General features: G+C 43.5%; 1 protein-coding gene and 1 pseudogene across 1 annotated transcript; one reads left to right on the top strand and one right to left on the bottom strand.

Annotated features, from left to right (window-relative positions):
* Positions 1–881: 881 nt before the first annotated feature.
* On the bottom strand, positions 882–12,242 carry Cpox (coproporphyrinogen oxidase). The gene is made up of 7 exons (XM_006996476.4): positions 11,521–12,242; positions 9,571–9,714; positions 9,212–9,322; positions 7,782–7,923; positions 6,766–6,984; positions 3,127–3,231; positions 882–2,314 (listed from the first exon to the last, which is right to left on the bottom strand). Exons 1-7 carry the CDS (start codon positions 12,044–12,046, stop codon positions 2,227–2,229), a joined length of 1,335 nt encoding a protein of 444 aa, XP_006996538.1. The 5' UTR covers positions 12,047–12,242; the 3' UTR covers positions 882–2,226.
* On the top strand, positions 3,344–3,684 carry LOC107399951 (10 kDa heat shock protein, mitochondrial pseudogene; annotated as a pseudogene).
* Positions 12,243–15,484: the final 3,242 nt, after the last annotated feature.

Raw genomic sequence — 15,484 nt, 5'->3', positions numbered from 1 at the left:
AGAACAATAGAATGATCTTCAAGTTTGCAGTTGTTACTGGTCTTCCAGCTAAGGCTCCACGGTGGTAACTGAAGAATTCAAAACAGATGCAGAGGATTTTAAAATTTCAATGTTGTCTTGTACCTACCACCTGCAAGCCTTAAATACAACTAAATGAGCCAGAGATCTGTGTGATTCCCGCCTCCCTCCCTCCCAGCTCTGGGAATAAAACCCAGGGCTTTATGCATGCTAAACAGGCTCTACCATTGAACCATATGCTCAGCTTGACATTTTTAGTTCTTAAAAGGTAACCAGACCAGTGTATTCAAATACCTGTTCTTGCGTTTTTCTTCTAATTCATCTATACTGAAATATTACCCACAGATACAAAAAAATTCTATGATGTTGTAACGCTGAACTCAATGGGTTTTGATAAACATATAGCATCTAATAACCATTGTCACCTTGGTCACAGCATAGAAAACACCATCAGCTCCCCACCTACAGCCTGTGGCAGCCTTGACCTGCTTTCCTGTGTAAAGTCTTCCTGCTCTAAGTGTTCCTGGGTGACATTTGGCAGCACGTTCTTTCTGTGTCTGGCGTCTTTCTGTTGCCACGGTGCTTCTGACACCTGGTACACTGTTGCATTTTCAGTGGGTACTCATTTGTTGTTGCTCAGTGTTTTACTGCATGTGAAAGTCACAAACTGTTTATCTACTTACCTGCTAATTTGCCATCTGAGTTGTTTTTGTCTATTCTTACTAAAATTGCTAAGAAAATGAAATGCAAAATTTATATTTCTCTTGGATAAAACACCTAGTAATAAGGAACTATGGTTTTAGCACCGACAAATATATGTATTCCTAAGTCATTCCAATAAAATAAAGAATACAAATCCTTACTTGTCTTATTTCAAAATAAAATTTATTAGCTGGGTCTGTATAAGACAGAAGGAAGAATCTGTAGATTTTTCTCACCCTAAAAGAGCCAAACATGATCACATACATCCAACATATTCCAGGATAATATTTATATATGTATAAGACACTGCTCCTTACAAATTCAATATATTTTGAATCAAATAAGACACTGCAGTCTTATTATTATTTAGACAGACAAACCATGCATTAAGAAATCTGCTGTGACTTTTAAGAGAAAAGATAAAAGTTGAGGAATCTCTTATTCGAAAAGTAGGACAATTTCAATTGGTCCATTTTTTAAAAAGTATAAAATACCCACATGTTAGATTAGCTTCATTCATTTTAATTAAAGAAGGAAAATGGTTTTCATTTGTTCTTAGTCTAAACTCCCATACCTAAATGTGTAAAATATAAAACTTTAAGTATCAGAATCCAGGAATATAAGCTTTTGCTTTCAAGAATACATAGAATCCCAATGCCAGCAAGTAATGATCTCACAAAAAAACTCAACACTTAGATGTTTCTTATTTAAATAATAATGCCATTTACAGTTGTAAACTATAGGTCATCAATGAATTATAATGCAGGAACTGACAAGAAAATTTCAAGTGCTCCTAAATACTTATCTTTATAAAAAATGAATATTTTTATAATATTCTGGTTTATAGAGAAAGACAAATGGAAATTACATCAAAGAAACTTCAAATATGACAGAGGAAAACATGTCCCTTCAAAACGCATTCTTTTTGGTTTCTCTGTGTAGCCCTAGCAGCTGTCCTGCAACTCTCTCTGTAGACCAGGTTGACCTCGAACTCACAGATATCTGTCTCTGCCTCCTGAGTGCTGGGATTAAAGAATTAAAGGTGTGCACCACCAGGCTTCAAATTGCATTCTAAAGTTACCAAGAGGGCCAACTTGGATGAACTAATGAAAGCTAAAATGTATCCCCTGATAAATTTCTGTGGCAAAAACTATAACTTCCAGCAACAAATAAGATGAAGAGCTTCCTGGTACATATTATAGTACTTACATTCCCTTATCTTAAGACCTGGAAACACAATGTCAAATTAACTGGTCATAGAAAATGATTCTAAAAGTACAATGGATTTTACAACCAATGAACCTGGCAGTTTTACATCACCATCCACCATTACCACCTCACTCCACAGCCTGAAAAAGATCCAAAACCACCTGCCACAGAGGTGCTGCCCAGAGTGGAGAAGGCTAGGACAGTAAGGCACAGAGGATTGCCTGCCACACAGTGTCAGCAGTGCAGGAAGACCACCACGCCAGTGTCCACCAGGCCCTGGAACAACGCTCTGTTGCATCAATGTACCCAGTCCTTTGGATGGCGCAATACTTCCAGAATTTCAGCCTCCTTGGAATTCTCTGGGGGCGAATGCATGTACTCCCATCTGCACATGTCCAAAACAAACCAAGAAAATGCAAATAAAATAACAATAAATGACACACATAACTAATGAAGTATGAAATCCTACGAGTAAAAAGAATGCACTGTACCTTCACCTCCCTCTGCCTACCCTGCCCTGCACCCACTTGTTAATAAATAAATAAGGAAGGAAGGGGAAAAAATCTGCTACTTAAGAGGTTAAATTTCTTAATAATTCTTAGGTATATCTGGGTTAATATTAAGATCCTAAAGTCAAAATACACTTTGAATAAACTAGAGTTTCATAAAGTATAGAACCTTGGATGATACATAGGTAGGTATTAGCTTAATTTTACACATGCATCTTTTAAGAAACCAGAAACGTCAACCTCAAACCCTCAGGCACCACTTCCGGCTCCCTGTGCTCTCTCCAAGGTCCTCATACACAAAGCTATGACATTCGTCCTATCACTTCTTACAAAATCCAATTTGATGTGCCTTACAAAATCCACCCGTGATTTTCTTATAAAATCAGCAAAAGGAGCCGGGCGGTGGTAGCGCACGCCTTTAATCCTAGCACTCGGGAGGCAGAGCCAGGCGGATCTCTGTGAGTTCGAGGCCAGCCTGGGCTACCAAGTGAGATCCAGGAAAGGCGCAAAGCTACACAAGAGAAACCCTGTCTCGGAAAACCAAAAAAAAAAAAAAAAAAAAATCAGCAAAAGGAAAATAAATGAAGCTGTAGGTAAGACACTGTCAGGGTTAACGTGCAGATTCTGTAGGGCACAGGGATTGGGGGGGGTAGGGGGGGATGATTACTATGATGAACTGTCTCCTTACCGGGCTGTTAGAGGTAAAGACATCAAGATGCTTTCGATCCGGGATCCTGGGGTAAAGAGGCCAAACTTGGTGCCCCGATCATACACCAGATTAAATTCTACGTACCTGTCATAAAGATATCAAATAACAATAAGGATGTGAGTCTTTTTGGGGTTTTTTGTTTGTTTTCACGTGTCCCGAGCCAGTCCGCAGGACTCTCCTTGCAGCAGCGACCACAAGTGCAAAAGTCCGAGCTTCAGCAGTTCAAGCCACGGCTGAACAAGCTTTCAGAAAGCGTCTTCCACTCTTGGACAAATATTGGTTGTCAAAGGAGGGCCACCGAAACTGTAACCAAGGGTGGCATTCTGCTTCCAGAAAAGTCTCGAGGAAAAGTATTGCAAGCGACAGTAGTGCCTGTGGGATCAGGCGCCAAAGGAAAGGGGGGAGAGATTCAGGCAGTCAGTGTCCAAGTTGGAGATCAAGTTCTTCTCCCAGAATACGGAGGCACCAAGGTCGTTCTAGACGACAAGGATTATTTCTTAGAGAGATGGTGACATTCTTGGAAAGTATGTGGACTGAAATCACTGTTGAAACGGTGTCACATGTAGCTGCCCATTCTGCTGATGCTCTGAACCACACATCATGCAAATAATTTCCATGCCTCTCTTTATAATAAACTGATGATGCCTAAACTAATGATAGACACTGTCTCTGGAGTTTAGTTTCACTGTACTGTTATAAACATTTCCAAATAAAATAATGTAAATGAAAACAACAACAACAACAAAAACCCAGTAAGGGTGTGCTGACTGAAGCCTTCCAGAAATACTAAGGAACACTGAGAGGGAGCTTCTCTCCAGACCCCTTATCAACTGGGAGCCAGGACACAGAAGCAGCTCACAGACCAGGGAGCCGTCTCCTCTGGAAAGCATCAATAAAAGGGTATTCTACCCGATGAACAATGGGATACAGATTGTGCTCAACACAGAGCAATCACAAATCAGGAAGGTTATTCTTCCCGTGAATAAACAGTACCAACAGAGATTGGGACCAGCCATGCACAACAATAAAGAAAGAAACAGCTTTTTTTTTTTTTTTTGGTTTTTCAAGACAGGGTTTCTCTGTGTAGCTTTGGTGCCTGTCCTGGATCTCACTCTGTAGACCAGGCTGGCCTTGAACTCAGAGATCCACCTGGCTCTGCCTCCATAGTTCTGGGATTAAAGGCGTGCACCGCCAGCCAAACATTCTTATTTAGTGCGTAGGTTGTTGTCATTAAGCCCAACAACAGCAAAAAACAAAACAACAAAACAAACAAACCAAAAACACCTCTAGAATCCTTAGTACTTCACTCTCCGAAAGACAAACTTTGTGTGGGAGTTTGTCAGAGAACCTGTAACAATTTCAGCAGCTGTATCTACGGGATTCCTTTCTGTCTCCATCGTCTTTATCACTGACTGGCTTCCATGCACTAATGACTATTTTATTCCTTCTTCTGCCTGTCTCAACAGATTAGTCAATTAAAAGATTAGTCAATTAACAAGAACAAAACCTCATTCCAGAATCTGCGGGAGAGGATTTCCCCTCTGAGCAACCATCTTCACTTGATATTGCCTTTCTACAGCGTGTTCTACAACACGTTTGAAGACCTGTCTCAGGGATTGTTACACAGGAATTCTCAGGATGCACTGTGTAGCCTGCCTCTGCTATTTTGGAGTCAGGATGCCTCCTTGCTCAACATCTGCCTTGACTCTCGCAGCTTTCACTTGGACCTGACCTTTCTAGTGCTTCCTGTGCATCTAACTGCTGACGTTCCTATAATCCACAGTCGGGAAAGAACCTCTTCAATTTCACAAATGCCTCTATTCTATCCTGCTGTCCTCCCTTTCTCAAAAAGAAAAATTAGTTCAGATTTTAGCTCCTATTTTCCTATGGAAAGATAACTAAGAGACCAAAGTTCAAGGTCTAAGAGGACAGCAGTAACCAAGACAACCAACTAGATGAGATGCCCAAATAAGAGAATGGATAAAGTCAAAATAATAGAGTCAAAAGGGAATCTGATGACTCCTGAAAGGGACAGTCTTTTTAAGGGTGGGGGAGGGAAGAGGTCTGTAAAGGATACAGATAACGAGCTAGGAATACAGAGTAAGAACTGAAGCCGGTGCTGAGCACTAGGCATCTTTACGATGATGCAGGGGTTATCTCAAGCCCCAGAGTCCACTGCTATCTTCCAACCCTGAGATAAGGGTGACACAGAGCTTTTATATGAAGATTAGTCACACACTAAGCCATGAGGAATTAATCTAGCACTTCACACATTGCCTAACTCAAAAGACAGCAGACAGGCAATGATACACACAGAGCAGAACTCACAGAACGACCTGCCATCAAACGATGAAAAAGAAAAAAAAATATTCTTGTTTTGTGTAATAGTAAATGGTAAAAGCTTCACCTAAGGAGGATCCATAAACCTTTCGAGCTTTGCATACTGTCCAGTAATAAGCAGAGCTTTAATTAGCAATACCCTCCCTACTGAACTATGAGTCACTTTTCACCACATCTATGCTATGCCTGCCTACCCTGTAGTCAGGCCCATGCCTAACCTTGGGGGACCCAAGATAAATCTAGAGAAAGAAGGACAGAATGGGAAGGGTATGGTTGACAATTGTGTATGTGTGTATGTGTGTGGTGGTGGTGGTGGGGGGGCGGAGATTAAAACAAACAAACCCAGAAAGTCAAATACAAACCTTTCTCTTTAAACTTGTAATAAGGCCTTTTCAAGGCCTTACTTTTCAAGCTTTACTTCCTTAGGGCTCCAAGTTTCAGGTGCCCGAGAGAATTAACATGAATCAGGAGAATTCATGTTATGACTATGACTGGTGGTGCATATGCAATTAAGATGGCCAAAAGAAACAGGGGGCTGGCAGAGTGGGTATGTGGATGGAACACAGCCTATCTCACCAGCTATGAACGCACCAAGTTCAGTACAGAGCCAGTGGCTGGCGGTAAGTAGGGGTGAAAAGCACACACAGGACAATTCAGAGTCACGTCTGGGATGCTATCGGACTGCTGTGTTATCCTGGGCAAAGGAATTAGCTTGCTAAGGACACCTTATGATCAGTGAACTGATGATGCCATGTATACCACAGGTTTCCTGGGAAAACCAGACACAAAATACCTTATACAGGGGCTATGCACAGTAAGAGGACCAAAATACGTAAAGGTTATCATTAAGAGTGAAAGGTTTGCATTAAAATCACTTTCATAAAATATTTAAGATGAATTTTTTTAAAGTGTGACTACAAATTTATAAGCAGAAAAAAAACCTTAAGTGATGCCCTCATCTTAGTAGAAGGATAGAAAGGAAATAAAGAGAATTAAATTCCACAAGTACTTACCTTATATGGCACATGTGCCTACTATGAGTGTGTGTGTGTGTGTGTGTGTGTGTATGAACTAAGTAAACCTTGTGATGTTGATTATTTATACAATGCTATTAAATTCAATATTCATCTACTTAAGAAGAAAATTAACAGTGTGGATTAATATGACGAATTAGAAAGTATTTGACCACAACAATCCAATAGCCACTATTCTCAGAGCCGCCCCCACTTCTGGAAGTTGTACAAAGAGACAGTTCATGTCCATTCCTCGGTCACTCACCGTCCTCTCCTCAGCTGCTGCCACAGCTTATCCTGAGGGGTGAATGAATCATCACAGTGCTTTTTCACAATGGGAACATAAGAAGGAACCACAGCTTCAGCACACGTCTTAACGAAGCGGAATGCTTCCTCCTTGGACGGGGAGTTGAGATCATCAAAAAAGATGCCTCCGATGCCCCTCCGCTCCCCACGATGTACTATATAGAAGTAGTCATCGCACCTAAAACATGCAGCAGAGTTAAATCATGGACCAAAAGGTAAGACGAGAAATACATGGAAATAGGTACGGGCCCTTAAGACACTAAGACACTCTCCCTGACTCACACCAGCAATATTTTCTATACTATGAAACTAGGACTTAGGCCAGATTTTCTGAAGATATTACACATGCAGATACACACACACACACACACACACACACACACACACACACACATATGTATACACTCTTAAGTGCGGAGCAACCAGGCAAATAAAAAAAAAGCCAATCTAAGGATAAGGAACACTAAGAACTTCAGCAAATAAAACAAGAGTACATACAACACGACTACCTACTTCCTACAAGTGATGCCACCAGCTGGGCACTGTTGCTTTTACAGGAGGCAGAGGGTGAGCGTCTCCTAACACTGACACCAGTTGGTGCGAGCCTGAGCTCTGACGTGTCAAAGAGTCTTCATCACCAAAAGCAGGACGCCACAAACAACTTTAGGTCCCCTTCAGGACTAAAAGGGGTGACTCTAAAGCATGTACGGCTGGGTGAGGGGGAGGCTGGCAGAAGGAAATGTTTACAGAACGTCTTCATCTGTGTTAAAGGTTACCCTTAGGAGCCAGCACAAGGAGCCATCAACCTCCTCGGGATGCCACTGTCCTCTGTCTAACAAAACAAGTCTCCGAAGACACCACTCACTAATCTAACTGTGTAGAATAGCCCTTAACTTGGAGAGAGCTCTTTCGATGGTCATTATATAAATATAAGGCCCACGAAAGATTACCGAAAATACAGTCTCAACAGCTTACCATTTTTTAAATTTGGGGTAGATATCCGGCCCGTGCTGATCGCAAGCTTCCTTTAGAGTGCGATGGAAATGGACAGCATCCTCTTGGTTCAAGTAGGTTGGCGTGAGGTCACATCCACCCCCAAACCACCAGTGTGTGTCACCTACCAAAGCAAGGGAGCCATGTCAATGTTGCCTCGAGACTCGAGCACACCAGGGATAGTACTAGCAAGCTTAACTCGGCAACTTAACTTATGGATATGAAATAGGTCACAGCCAAGGAACATTTAACCGAATTTGGTTCTGACAGCTGGTAAAGCTGAGGCTGGCGAGATGTAAAAAAACGGGAAGGAGATGAGATAGGAAATTAGTGAGAGAGAAGAAGCTGGCAGGGAAATGGGAGAGAATGGTGAGTAATAACAGTCCGTACAGCTGGTCTCAGCTGTGAATCTCAATGTTGGCTTAACTTTAGCATCACACAGCTCAAATATCTCAGCTAGATCACTATTTGAAAAAGCAATTTCTACATGAAGTTAATAAAAACAGTGCAGGAGAGTCTGATGATCCCACTCTTAGGGATCATCACCCCAAAGCCACTGACACATTCCATTTACCCCATAAAGGGAGAACACACACGCTAAGGGAGCCGTCTGCCATGTAAGAACAACTGTTTCATGTACTCGCTCTTATCTATGAGTTGTCAATACCAGTTACCAGCGATTATACGTGTGCATGTGAGTATAAAATGGTGTGTGTGTGCAGGTGCACATGGGTGCATATGCATCTGTGTGCATTTGCATGGAGGCCAGCAGCTGACATCAGAGGTCTTCCTTAATCACTTTACCATTTTATTTGTTTTGAGACGTGGTCTCTCACTGAACCCCGAACTTACCAATTAGCTATACTGACTGGCTCCAGATATCCCCTGTCTAGACTCCCCAGCTCCCGGCTTTTTAAGTAAGTTTTGGGGGGAATTCCAACTTAGGTCCTCATGCACTGTACATAGAGTACATATATTTGTGTGTGTGAGACCCCAATGGCAAGTTCTCAATTTCAGCAGTAACAAATTTCTATCATGTTGGGATTGAAGTTTTGGTTCACAAAATCCTTCTGTGTGGAGGAAAGAATCAGTATCATTCTGATGTTTCAGGTCCTATACACCCTGCCAAGACCTAGCCTCTGTAATACTACTGAAAAGCATAGTAATTTTGTCCTCTCTTACTTTTTTTTTTCTTTTTCTGGTTTTTCGAGACAGGGTTTCTCTGTGTAGTTTTGGTGTCTGTCCTGGATCTCACAGAGATCCGCCTGGCTCTGCCTCCCCAGTGCTAGGATTAAAGGCGTGCACCACCGCCACCCGGGCTTCCTTTCTTACTTTTTGATAGGGTACCTTTTGATTTCTTTAAAAGACAGACTTTGCACAGTGATATTCTGTATAACTCTTGAGAGGCTTACCATCAGCTTCTTCTACTTCAAAGTATCTGTAGTTGAAATGCATAGTGGGCGCATAAGGATTCTTGGGGTGAATCACAGAGCTTATACCCATAGCAGTAAACGGCAATTTACCTGGAAAGTGAAATAACATGGTGAGATGCATTCAATCTCCTGGTTTGACACAAATTACTCTCCTGTGATTTCTGAATCCATTATCATAAGCCGCTCTGTAACTTGTCCCTTAAGATATAATTTTCACAGTGAAAGCATGTGAACATGCTTACTGGGCATATGCATCCGATGGCTGTGCCAGAAGAAAGAGCTACTTTTAAGTAAATCTGGTGGGAAAACAGTTGGAAGGGAGAGTGAACCCGACTTACCATCTTTCCTCTTCAGGACTTTTCCTCTGCCTCTCATCTGACTTGCTGCTTCCTCTGAAAGACTCCCATGAACGACAGAAATGCTCACCCCAGCCTTTTCAAACACACGCCCATCCTGAAGCACACAAGTGATGCCACCACCTCCTGTCCACAGGAACAGAAAACCACAGAACAGGGGACTATCAAATGGGAACCAACTCTTCCCATGAACTCAGCAGCATGAGGCATTCGCTTCCCGCTCTAGCTCCAAAACCATCTATAGCATATATTTTAAAGTGCAGTACCCTGGATGATTAGATTAGCTTTCTGTCATAAACTGTCCGTGCTAGGCAAACATTGAACCTAGACACAAACCACTAAAGTGACTGTTCCTTCTGTGTTCTCACACCATTGCCTAATCAATCACCAAAGAACTCTGTCTTCAAACATGACTAAAAGGAATCCATTTGTTATTCACAAAATAGAAAGCTGATGTCACAGGCAGGAGTGGGTACATTTAAACAGTGTTCTACTTTCACTGAATACAAGAACTCCATATTGCTTCATGTTTTCTTCCCTCAACCTGCTATCATTACCTTTAACTTTTCTATGCAATTTAAAAATGTAGCTTTTTTTTTTTCAAGACAGCAGGGTCACCCCAAACCACTGCTTCTCAAAAATTAATGTCTGAGTTGCTTTATTTCTAAGAGCTGGTGAGAGAGAGTGTGTTTGTGTCACGGGATGATCCAGTAGAACCCGTGAACATTCCAAATGAGAACAACTCAAGAGAAGCAGGACAGCATATTCAAGAGCTCACAGTTGGGAGGAATAAGTGATTTTTTTTTCAAGTGCTGACCATGTTTCTGACATTCTAAGCACTCTACTTATATTCATAAATTATGAAACATGGGAAGAAAACAGTAACTTCCAAAGGTTACAAAGCTAGCTATATAGTATAGTATGTGAGACGTGTCCTGGGTCAGTGGCCTTTACTTGAAAACATCACAAGATGGAAAACTAGATCAGGCCGAACGTCACTTAACATCGATGTGGCAGCATCACAGCTCAAAAGGTGTTGACGATAGATACCCTGTTATATTTCCAGCTGGGAAAAGGTCAGCAATCCTCAAGTTTAAGATCTAGATGGGAGGGGAGACTATATAGGGAACATGGTCGCCAATACATGACTCGACAAGAACGGCAGGTATTTTAGGACTCTAAGGAAAAGTTTTCCTTCAAGAATTTCTTTTTTTTTTTTTTTTTTTTTTTTTTTTTTTTTTTTTTTTTTTGAGACAGGGTTTCTCTGTGTAGTTTTGGTGCCTGTCCTGGATCTCACACTGTGGACCAGGCTGGTCTTGAACTCAGAGATCCGCCTCGCTCTGCCTCCCGGAGTACTGGGATTAAAGGCGTGTGCCACCACCTTCTGGCTCCTTCCAGAAATCTTATGTATTTAATTCAGTAAGAGCTACTGAAACACCAACCATATATTTTTTCTGCAACCGCGCCCCCCCCCAAAAAAAAAGTAGGGAGATTCTTGGCACAGGGAGTTTAGTAGACACTCAGGATGAAGGATTAGTGTTCCTTCTGCCTCTATAGGACAAGGGACAAATACACCCTCACCAGCAGATGAAATGTAGTATAGGAAAAAGATCTGTTGAGTAACACACTTTGAACTTTGAACGTGCAAGCTCCCGTTTGTTGCCTGCAAGTGTTCCTTGATAAACCAATAGAAAGTGCAATTATGAATTGGCAATATTTTGAAATGGCCAGTCCTACGTTATTGGCACATCTGGGTCCACATCTGCAAGCAGAGAATACACGGCTCTCTCAATGTCTGTCTTTTTTTAAGGGTGTCCCGTCTAATAGATCAAACCCCTGTGGGTACTGCCTACTTTAACCTAATCCCAATTCTAAACTGCAGCTGGTGCCCACTCCATCCCACGGTGGGTGACAGAAGGGCCCTCTGCTCACCTTCCTTCCTCTCCCATCGGTCCACAGAGAAGTCGGCGACCCCGTCTACTTGGGCCAGCGCCCGACACACCTGGGCCTGGGTCTCCATGATCATCAGTTCCATCTTGGTCTTCATGTCCTCGGGCCTCCTCCGCAGCTCACGCAGGTCGGTCACCGGCGAGGTCATGAAGGCGCTGCAGCGGCGAGCCAGCTCGTCGTCCTCCCCCTCCTCCCTGCGGCCGGGCGAGGGGCTTCGCGCCCCCAAGCTCTTGGGCACCATCTCCGCCCGCTGCACGTGCCCGAAGGCGGCGGCTGCCAGCCCTGCCAACCCCGCCAGCGCCGCGGCCAGCCCGGTCCCCAGCCAGGACCCGCCTCCAGCCGAGGGGCTGTGGCCCAGCCCGCGGCGAGCCTGGGTACCAGCGGTGCCAGGCAGCCGGCAGACGCGAGCGGACGTGCCGCGCGGGGACCAAGCGCGCAGCCGTCCATAGTCGCCCTGCACCGCGCGCCAGCAGGGGCCCGCGCCCAGCCGGCCCAGCTTCAAGGCCATGTCCCGCCGGGACTGGGCAGCGCCGGTCCTGTAGACTCGCCGGAGTCCCCCGGGGTCCTGAGACCGAGACTCGCTGCAAATTGGAACCCGGAGCCTGGAAGAGCTGCTGGCGGGTGTGGGCCGCAGGCCGACGGGCAGCAGGCGGGAGTGGAGGATGCTGGGAACTGTAGTTCTGCCCTATCGCCACCTGCACCCGCCTGACTGCTCCAGGACTGGAAGATAAGACTCCACCCCGCCCACTGAGGTGGGTCCTACGGCAAGTACGTGAAGGTCTGTGGAGGTGCTAGAACTGATAACGGGGGCCGTTTACCCTCTGCATCAGCGACACGGTTGTGTAGCTTGATCTGCTTAAGCGGTCCCCTGGCAGCAGGATCAGGATCCATCCTTTGGTGCATGAGCTGGCTTTTTAGAGCCCACTACCTATGGTGGGACACCTTGCACAGCCTTGATGCAGGGGGCGGGGCTTGGACCTGCTTCAACTGAATGTACCGGGCTCTGCGATGCCTCACCTTATAGGAAGAGGGAATGGGGGAATCGGTTGGGGGCAGAAGGCTGAGGGGCAGGAGGAGGGAAGAGAGGGAGATCTGTGGTTGGTATGTAAAATGAATTAAAAAAAAATCTTAATTTTAAAAAAAGGTGCCGTTTATTCACGTACACCACCTTCAATTACCCTGCTCACTCACCCAAAGAGGGCGGGGGTGGGGGGCTGGCTGGAAACCTGAGGACAAACGGGCAGAAATAAGACACAGAGACACCCTTTAATATCAAACAGAGATTGCAGACTAGTCCTGGCTATGGGTCTGGGGGGGGGGGCGGGTGCCCCTTGGTCCTTTTTGGGTAAGCGCTAAGCTTACCCAAAGAGTTCTGGAAAGACTGTAAGTAAATAGTGGGCTCCTTAGTAAATCCTAGGGAAAACATGCACACTCCAGTTTACTCTCCCGGATCTCTCTTCTCCCCACAGCCCTAAGCTTCGAAAATATGAGGGTCTCAGAAGCTCGCAGATTGAATAGTCAGCGGCTTGTGCCAAGCCAGATGGTGCCTAGACACAGATGTTAACGTCAACATGTTTTATAATATCGGAAGGGCTCATTTGCCCTTTTACTATCTGGGGTGATTTTAATTTCTACTAGTAAGTAATAATCTAGGCCAATGGTTATTTCTCCACAAGCTTTCCTTTCTGGCTAGAGCAGTAATAGACGCTCAGTAGGTGTGGTTCAAACCAGTCTGTTCACTCTGCTGCTTCTCATGCAAAAGGCCTGGCACCGCATGCTTCCTGGTGCCGCCAGGAACCACAGGCTTCCCTGGCAGCTAAGAGAAAGAATGGCAGGCCAATGACCTCACAGAGAAGTGATGAAACCTTCCGAGAAGAAAAACCCTTAACTTTTAGCTGTAGTGTGCCCAGCCTGGAGACCAGCTGGGAAGAGAAGCAAAGATAAGCATTATCTCTTGGAAGGTTGTTGGCCACCTGTGAATGCCTGGGATGGGTCTGGCGGGGCCCGCTGATGATAAATGAACCTCATTAATAAAAAGCAATCTCTCTAGTAATTTTTCTGTAAGAAATTCCTTCACGTATGCTCCCCATTCTGCTAATGCAAAGCTAATAAAAAAAATAGCCAAATGAAACTTGTCCAGCAAAATAAGTTGGTCCTGAACAAATTGTGTGCTGGTTTCCAGCCTTCCCCATCCTTAATCTTTCTGTTTGGTTGTCTCTTTCCTCCCCTCTCTGGCTTCCAGCACAGTCCTCACATTCAATTTTAATGTTCAGTACTTAATAGAATCCTTAAATAGCCTGATTTGTATGAGAAAAAAAATCATCTTTTTAGCTGGGCATAGTGGTGCTTGCCTTTAATTCCAGCCCTTGGCATATAGAGGCAGGTGGATCTCTGTGAGTTTGAAACCAGCCTTGTGTACATAGTGAGACCCTATCAAAAGAAGAAGGAGGAGGAGGAGGAGGAGGAGGAGGAGGAGGAGGAGGAGGAGGAGGAGAAGAAGAAGAAGAAGAAGAAGAAGAAGAAGAAGAAGAAGAAGAAGAAGAAGAAGAAGAAGAAGAAGAAGAAGAAGAACCAAAAAAAATCATCTTCCTGGGGGCTCAAATTACTCCCAAATCCTATATATTGGTCTATGACATAGAAATAAAATATCCCCCTATAAGCAATTTCATGTATCAGAAGCTAGTGGAGACAAATTAAGTTGTAAACAACAGCTATGCAGTAGGAGTATTCATCTGCATCTGAACTGAATTTGGTGTTCTGCAGTGTAATATGATTTTATTTTCTGTATGACCCCACTAGCCAGAAAATTCTGATTAGCCTTATGCAGATACAGACTTAAACTGTCAGTCTCCAAACTCCACATGCCTCTCAGAATCTTTATAAGTTTGAACCTTCCTCAATTAAAATAACTAATTTTATTAGTGTATTATTTTCTCTGTTTAGGGAGAGTTTGAGGAAACCACTTCATTCCTCTGGTAGCTCACCTGCCTTCCAGAAACACACACACACACACACACACACACACACACACACACACACACACATATACACACACATACACTCACAAATAGGCACATACATATGTATATACATACCTCGAACATGCACATACACAATTTCCAAGCATCTTCCCTAAATTACACTATGTTTACCAATTCTCTGTGATATCCAAACGTGAGTCATGTCTTATCAAACTGACTCTGTTTCATTGCTTTCAAACAGATACAGAAACACAGGCTAATTAGTAACAAGGTATTGCTAAACATGGCCTTGGCGTGCTTCCTACCAACTTAGGAATTCTCATGGGGTTGTGAGGAAAATGAAATTAACAAAGATGTAAAGTTTTTGAGACTTTAATATTTTGCCCTAGGATTTGCATTTTGAATTTTTCATCTTCATACAGACTTTTCTTAATCTTAAGAGATCAGTGAGGAATTGCCTTAAGTCAATATATCTTTTATGCCAACACAAGCGATGCTGAAGCAGGAAGATTACTGTAAGTTTGAGACCAGACTAGACTACAACAACCCTATATATTAAGTATGTAGTGCAATTTAGTGTGGTTGACTTGCTCTTTCTTTAGTTAAAGTAATTTTAGTTGGCTGTTCACACAGGTAGGTAGAAATAGCACTCAATTTTTAAAACAGAGTATTGAAGTTGATTCTGGAGAACTTCACTATGTCTTAAGGTTGTTTGGGTTTTTGTTTTTGTTTTTGAAAAGGTGATTCAGAACTAGCAAGCACAGAGCCAGTCATTTATGAACTGTGAGGGGCAGGAGGCAAGTATTTAATATATTCAACTGACAGTATAGTTATTTCTTCTTAGTTAGCGGAAGAACTGAAAGTGTTACATTTGCTAGGGTTTAGGGCCATGTGACCATCAGACCCCTTCAGTATCAATGCCATTCTCATTCCGTATCAACCATTCTCATGTCAGGAGCCAAAGG

Source organism: Peromyscus maniculatus, chromosome 12, assembly GCF_049852395.1.
Source record: "Peromyscus maniculatus bairdii isolate BWxNUB_F1_BW_parent chromosome 12, HU_Pman_BW_mat_3.1, whole genome shotgun sequence".
Classification (NCBI taxonomy): domain Eukaryota; kingdom Metazoa; phylum Chordata; class Mammalia; order Rodentia; family Cricetidae; genus Peromyscus; species Peromyscus maniculatus.
Note: the sequence above shows the minus strand (reverse complement) of the source record. Positions and strands in the feature narration are given on the sequence as shown.

Excerpts from the sequence above, each read along its gene's own strand:
- Cpox (XM_006996476.4), bottom strand. The coding sequence starts at position 12,046 with ATGGCCTTGAAGCTGGGCCGGCTGGGCGCGGGCCCCTGCTGGCGCGCG. Across the intron at positions 9,323-9,570 it reads AGTCCTGAAGAGGAAAGATG|GTAAATTGCCGTTTACTGCT; the intron begins GTAAGTCGGGTT and ends TTCACTTTCCAG. Across the intron at positions 6,985-7,781 it reads TACCCCAAATTTAAAAAATG|GTGCGATGACTACTTCTATA; the intron begins GTAAGCTGTTGA and ends TGCATGTTTTAG.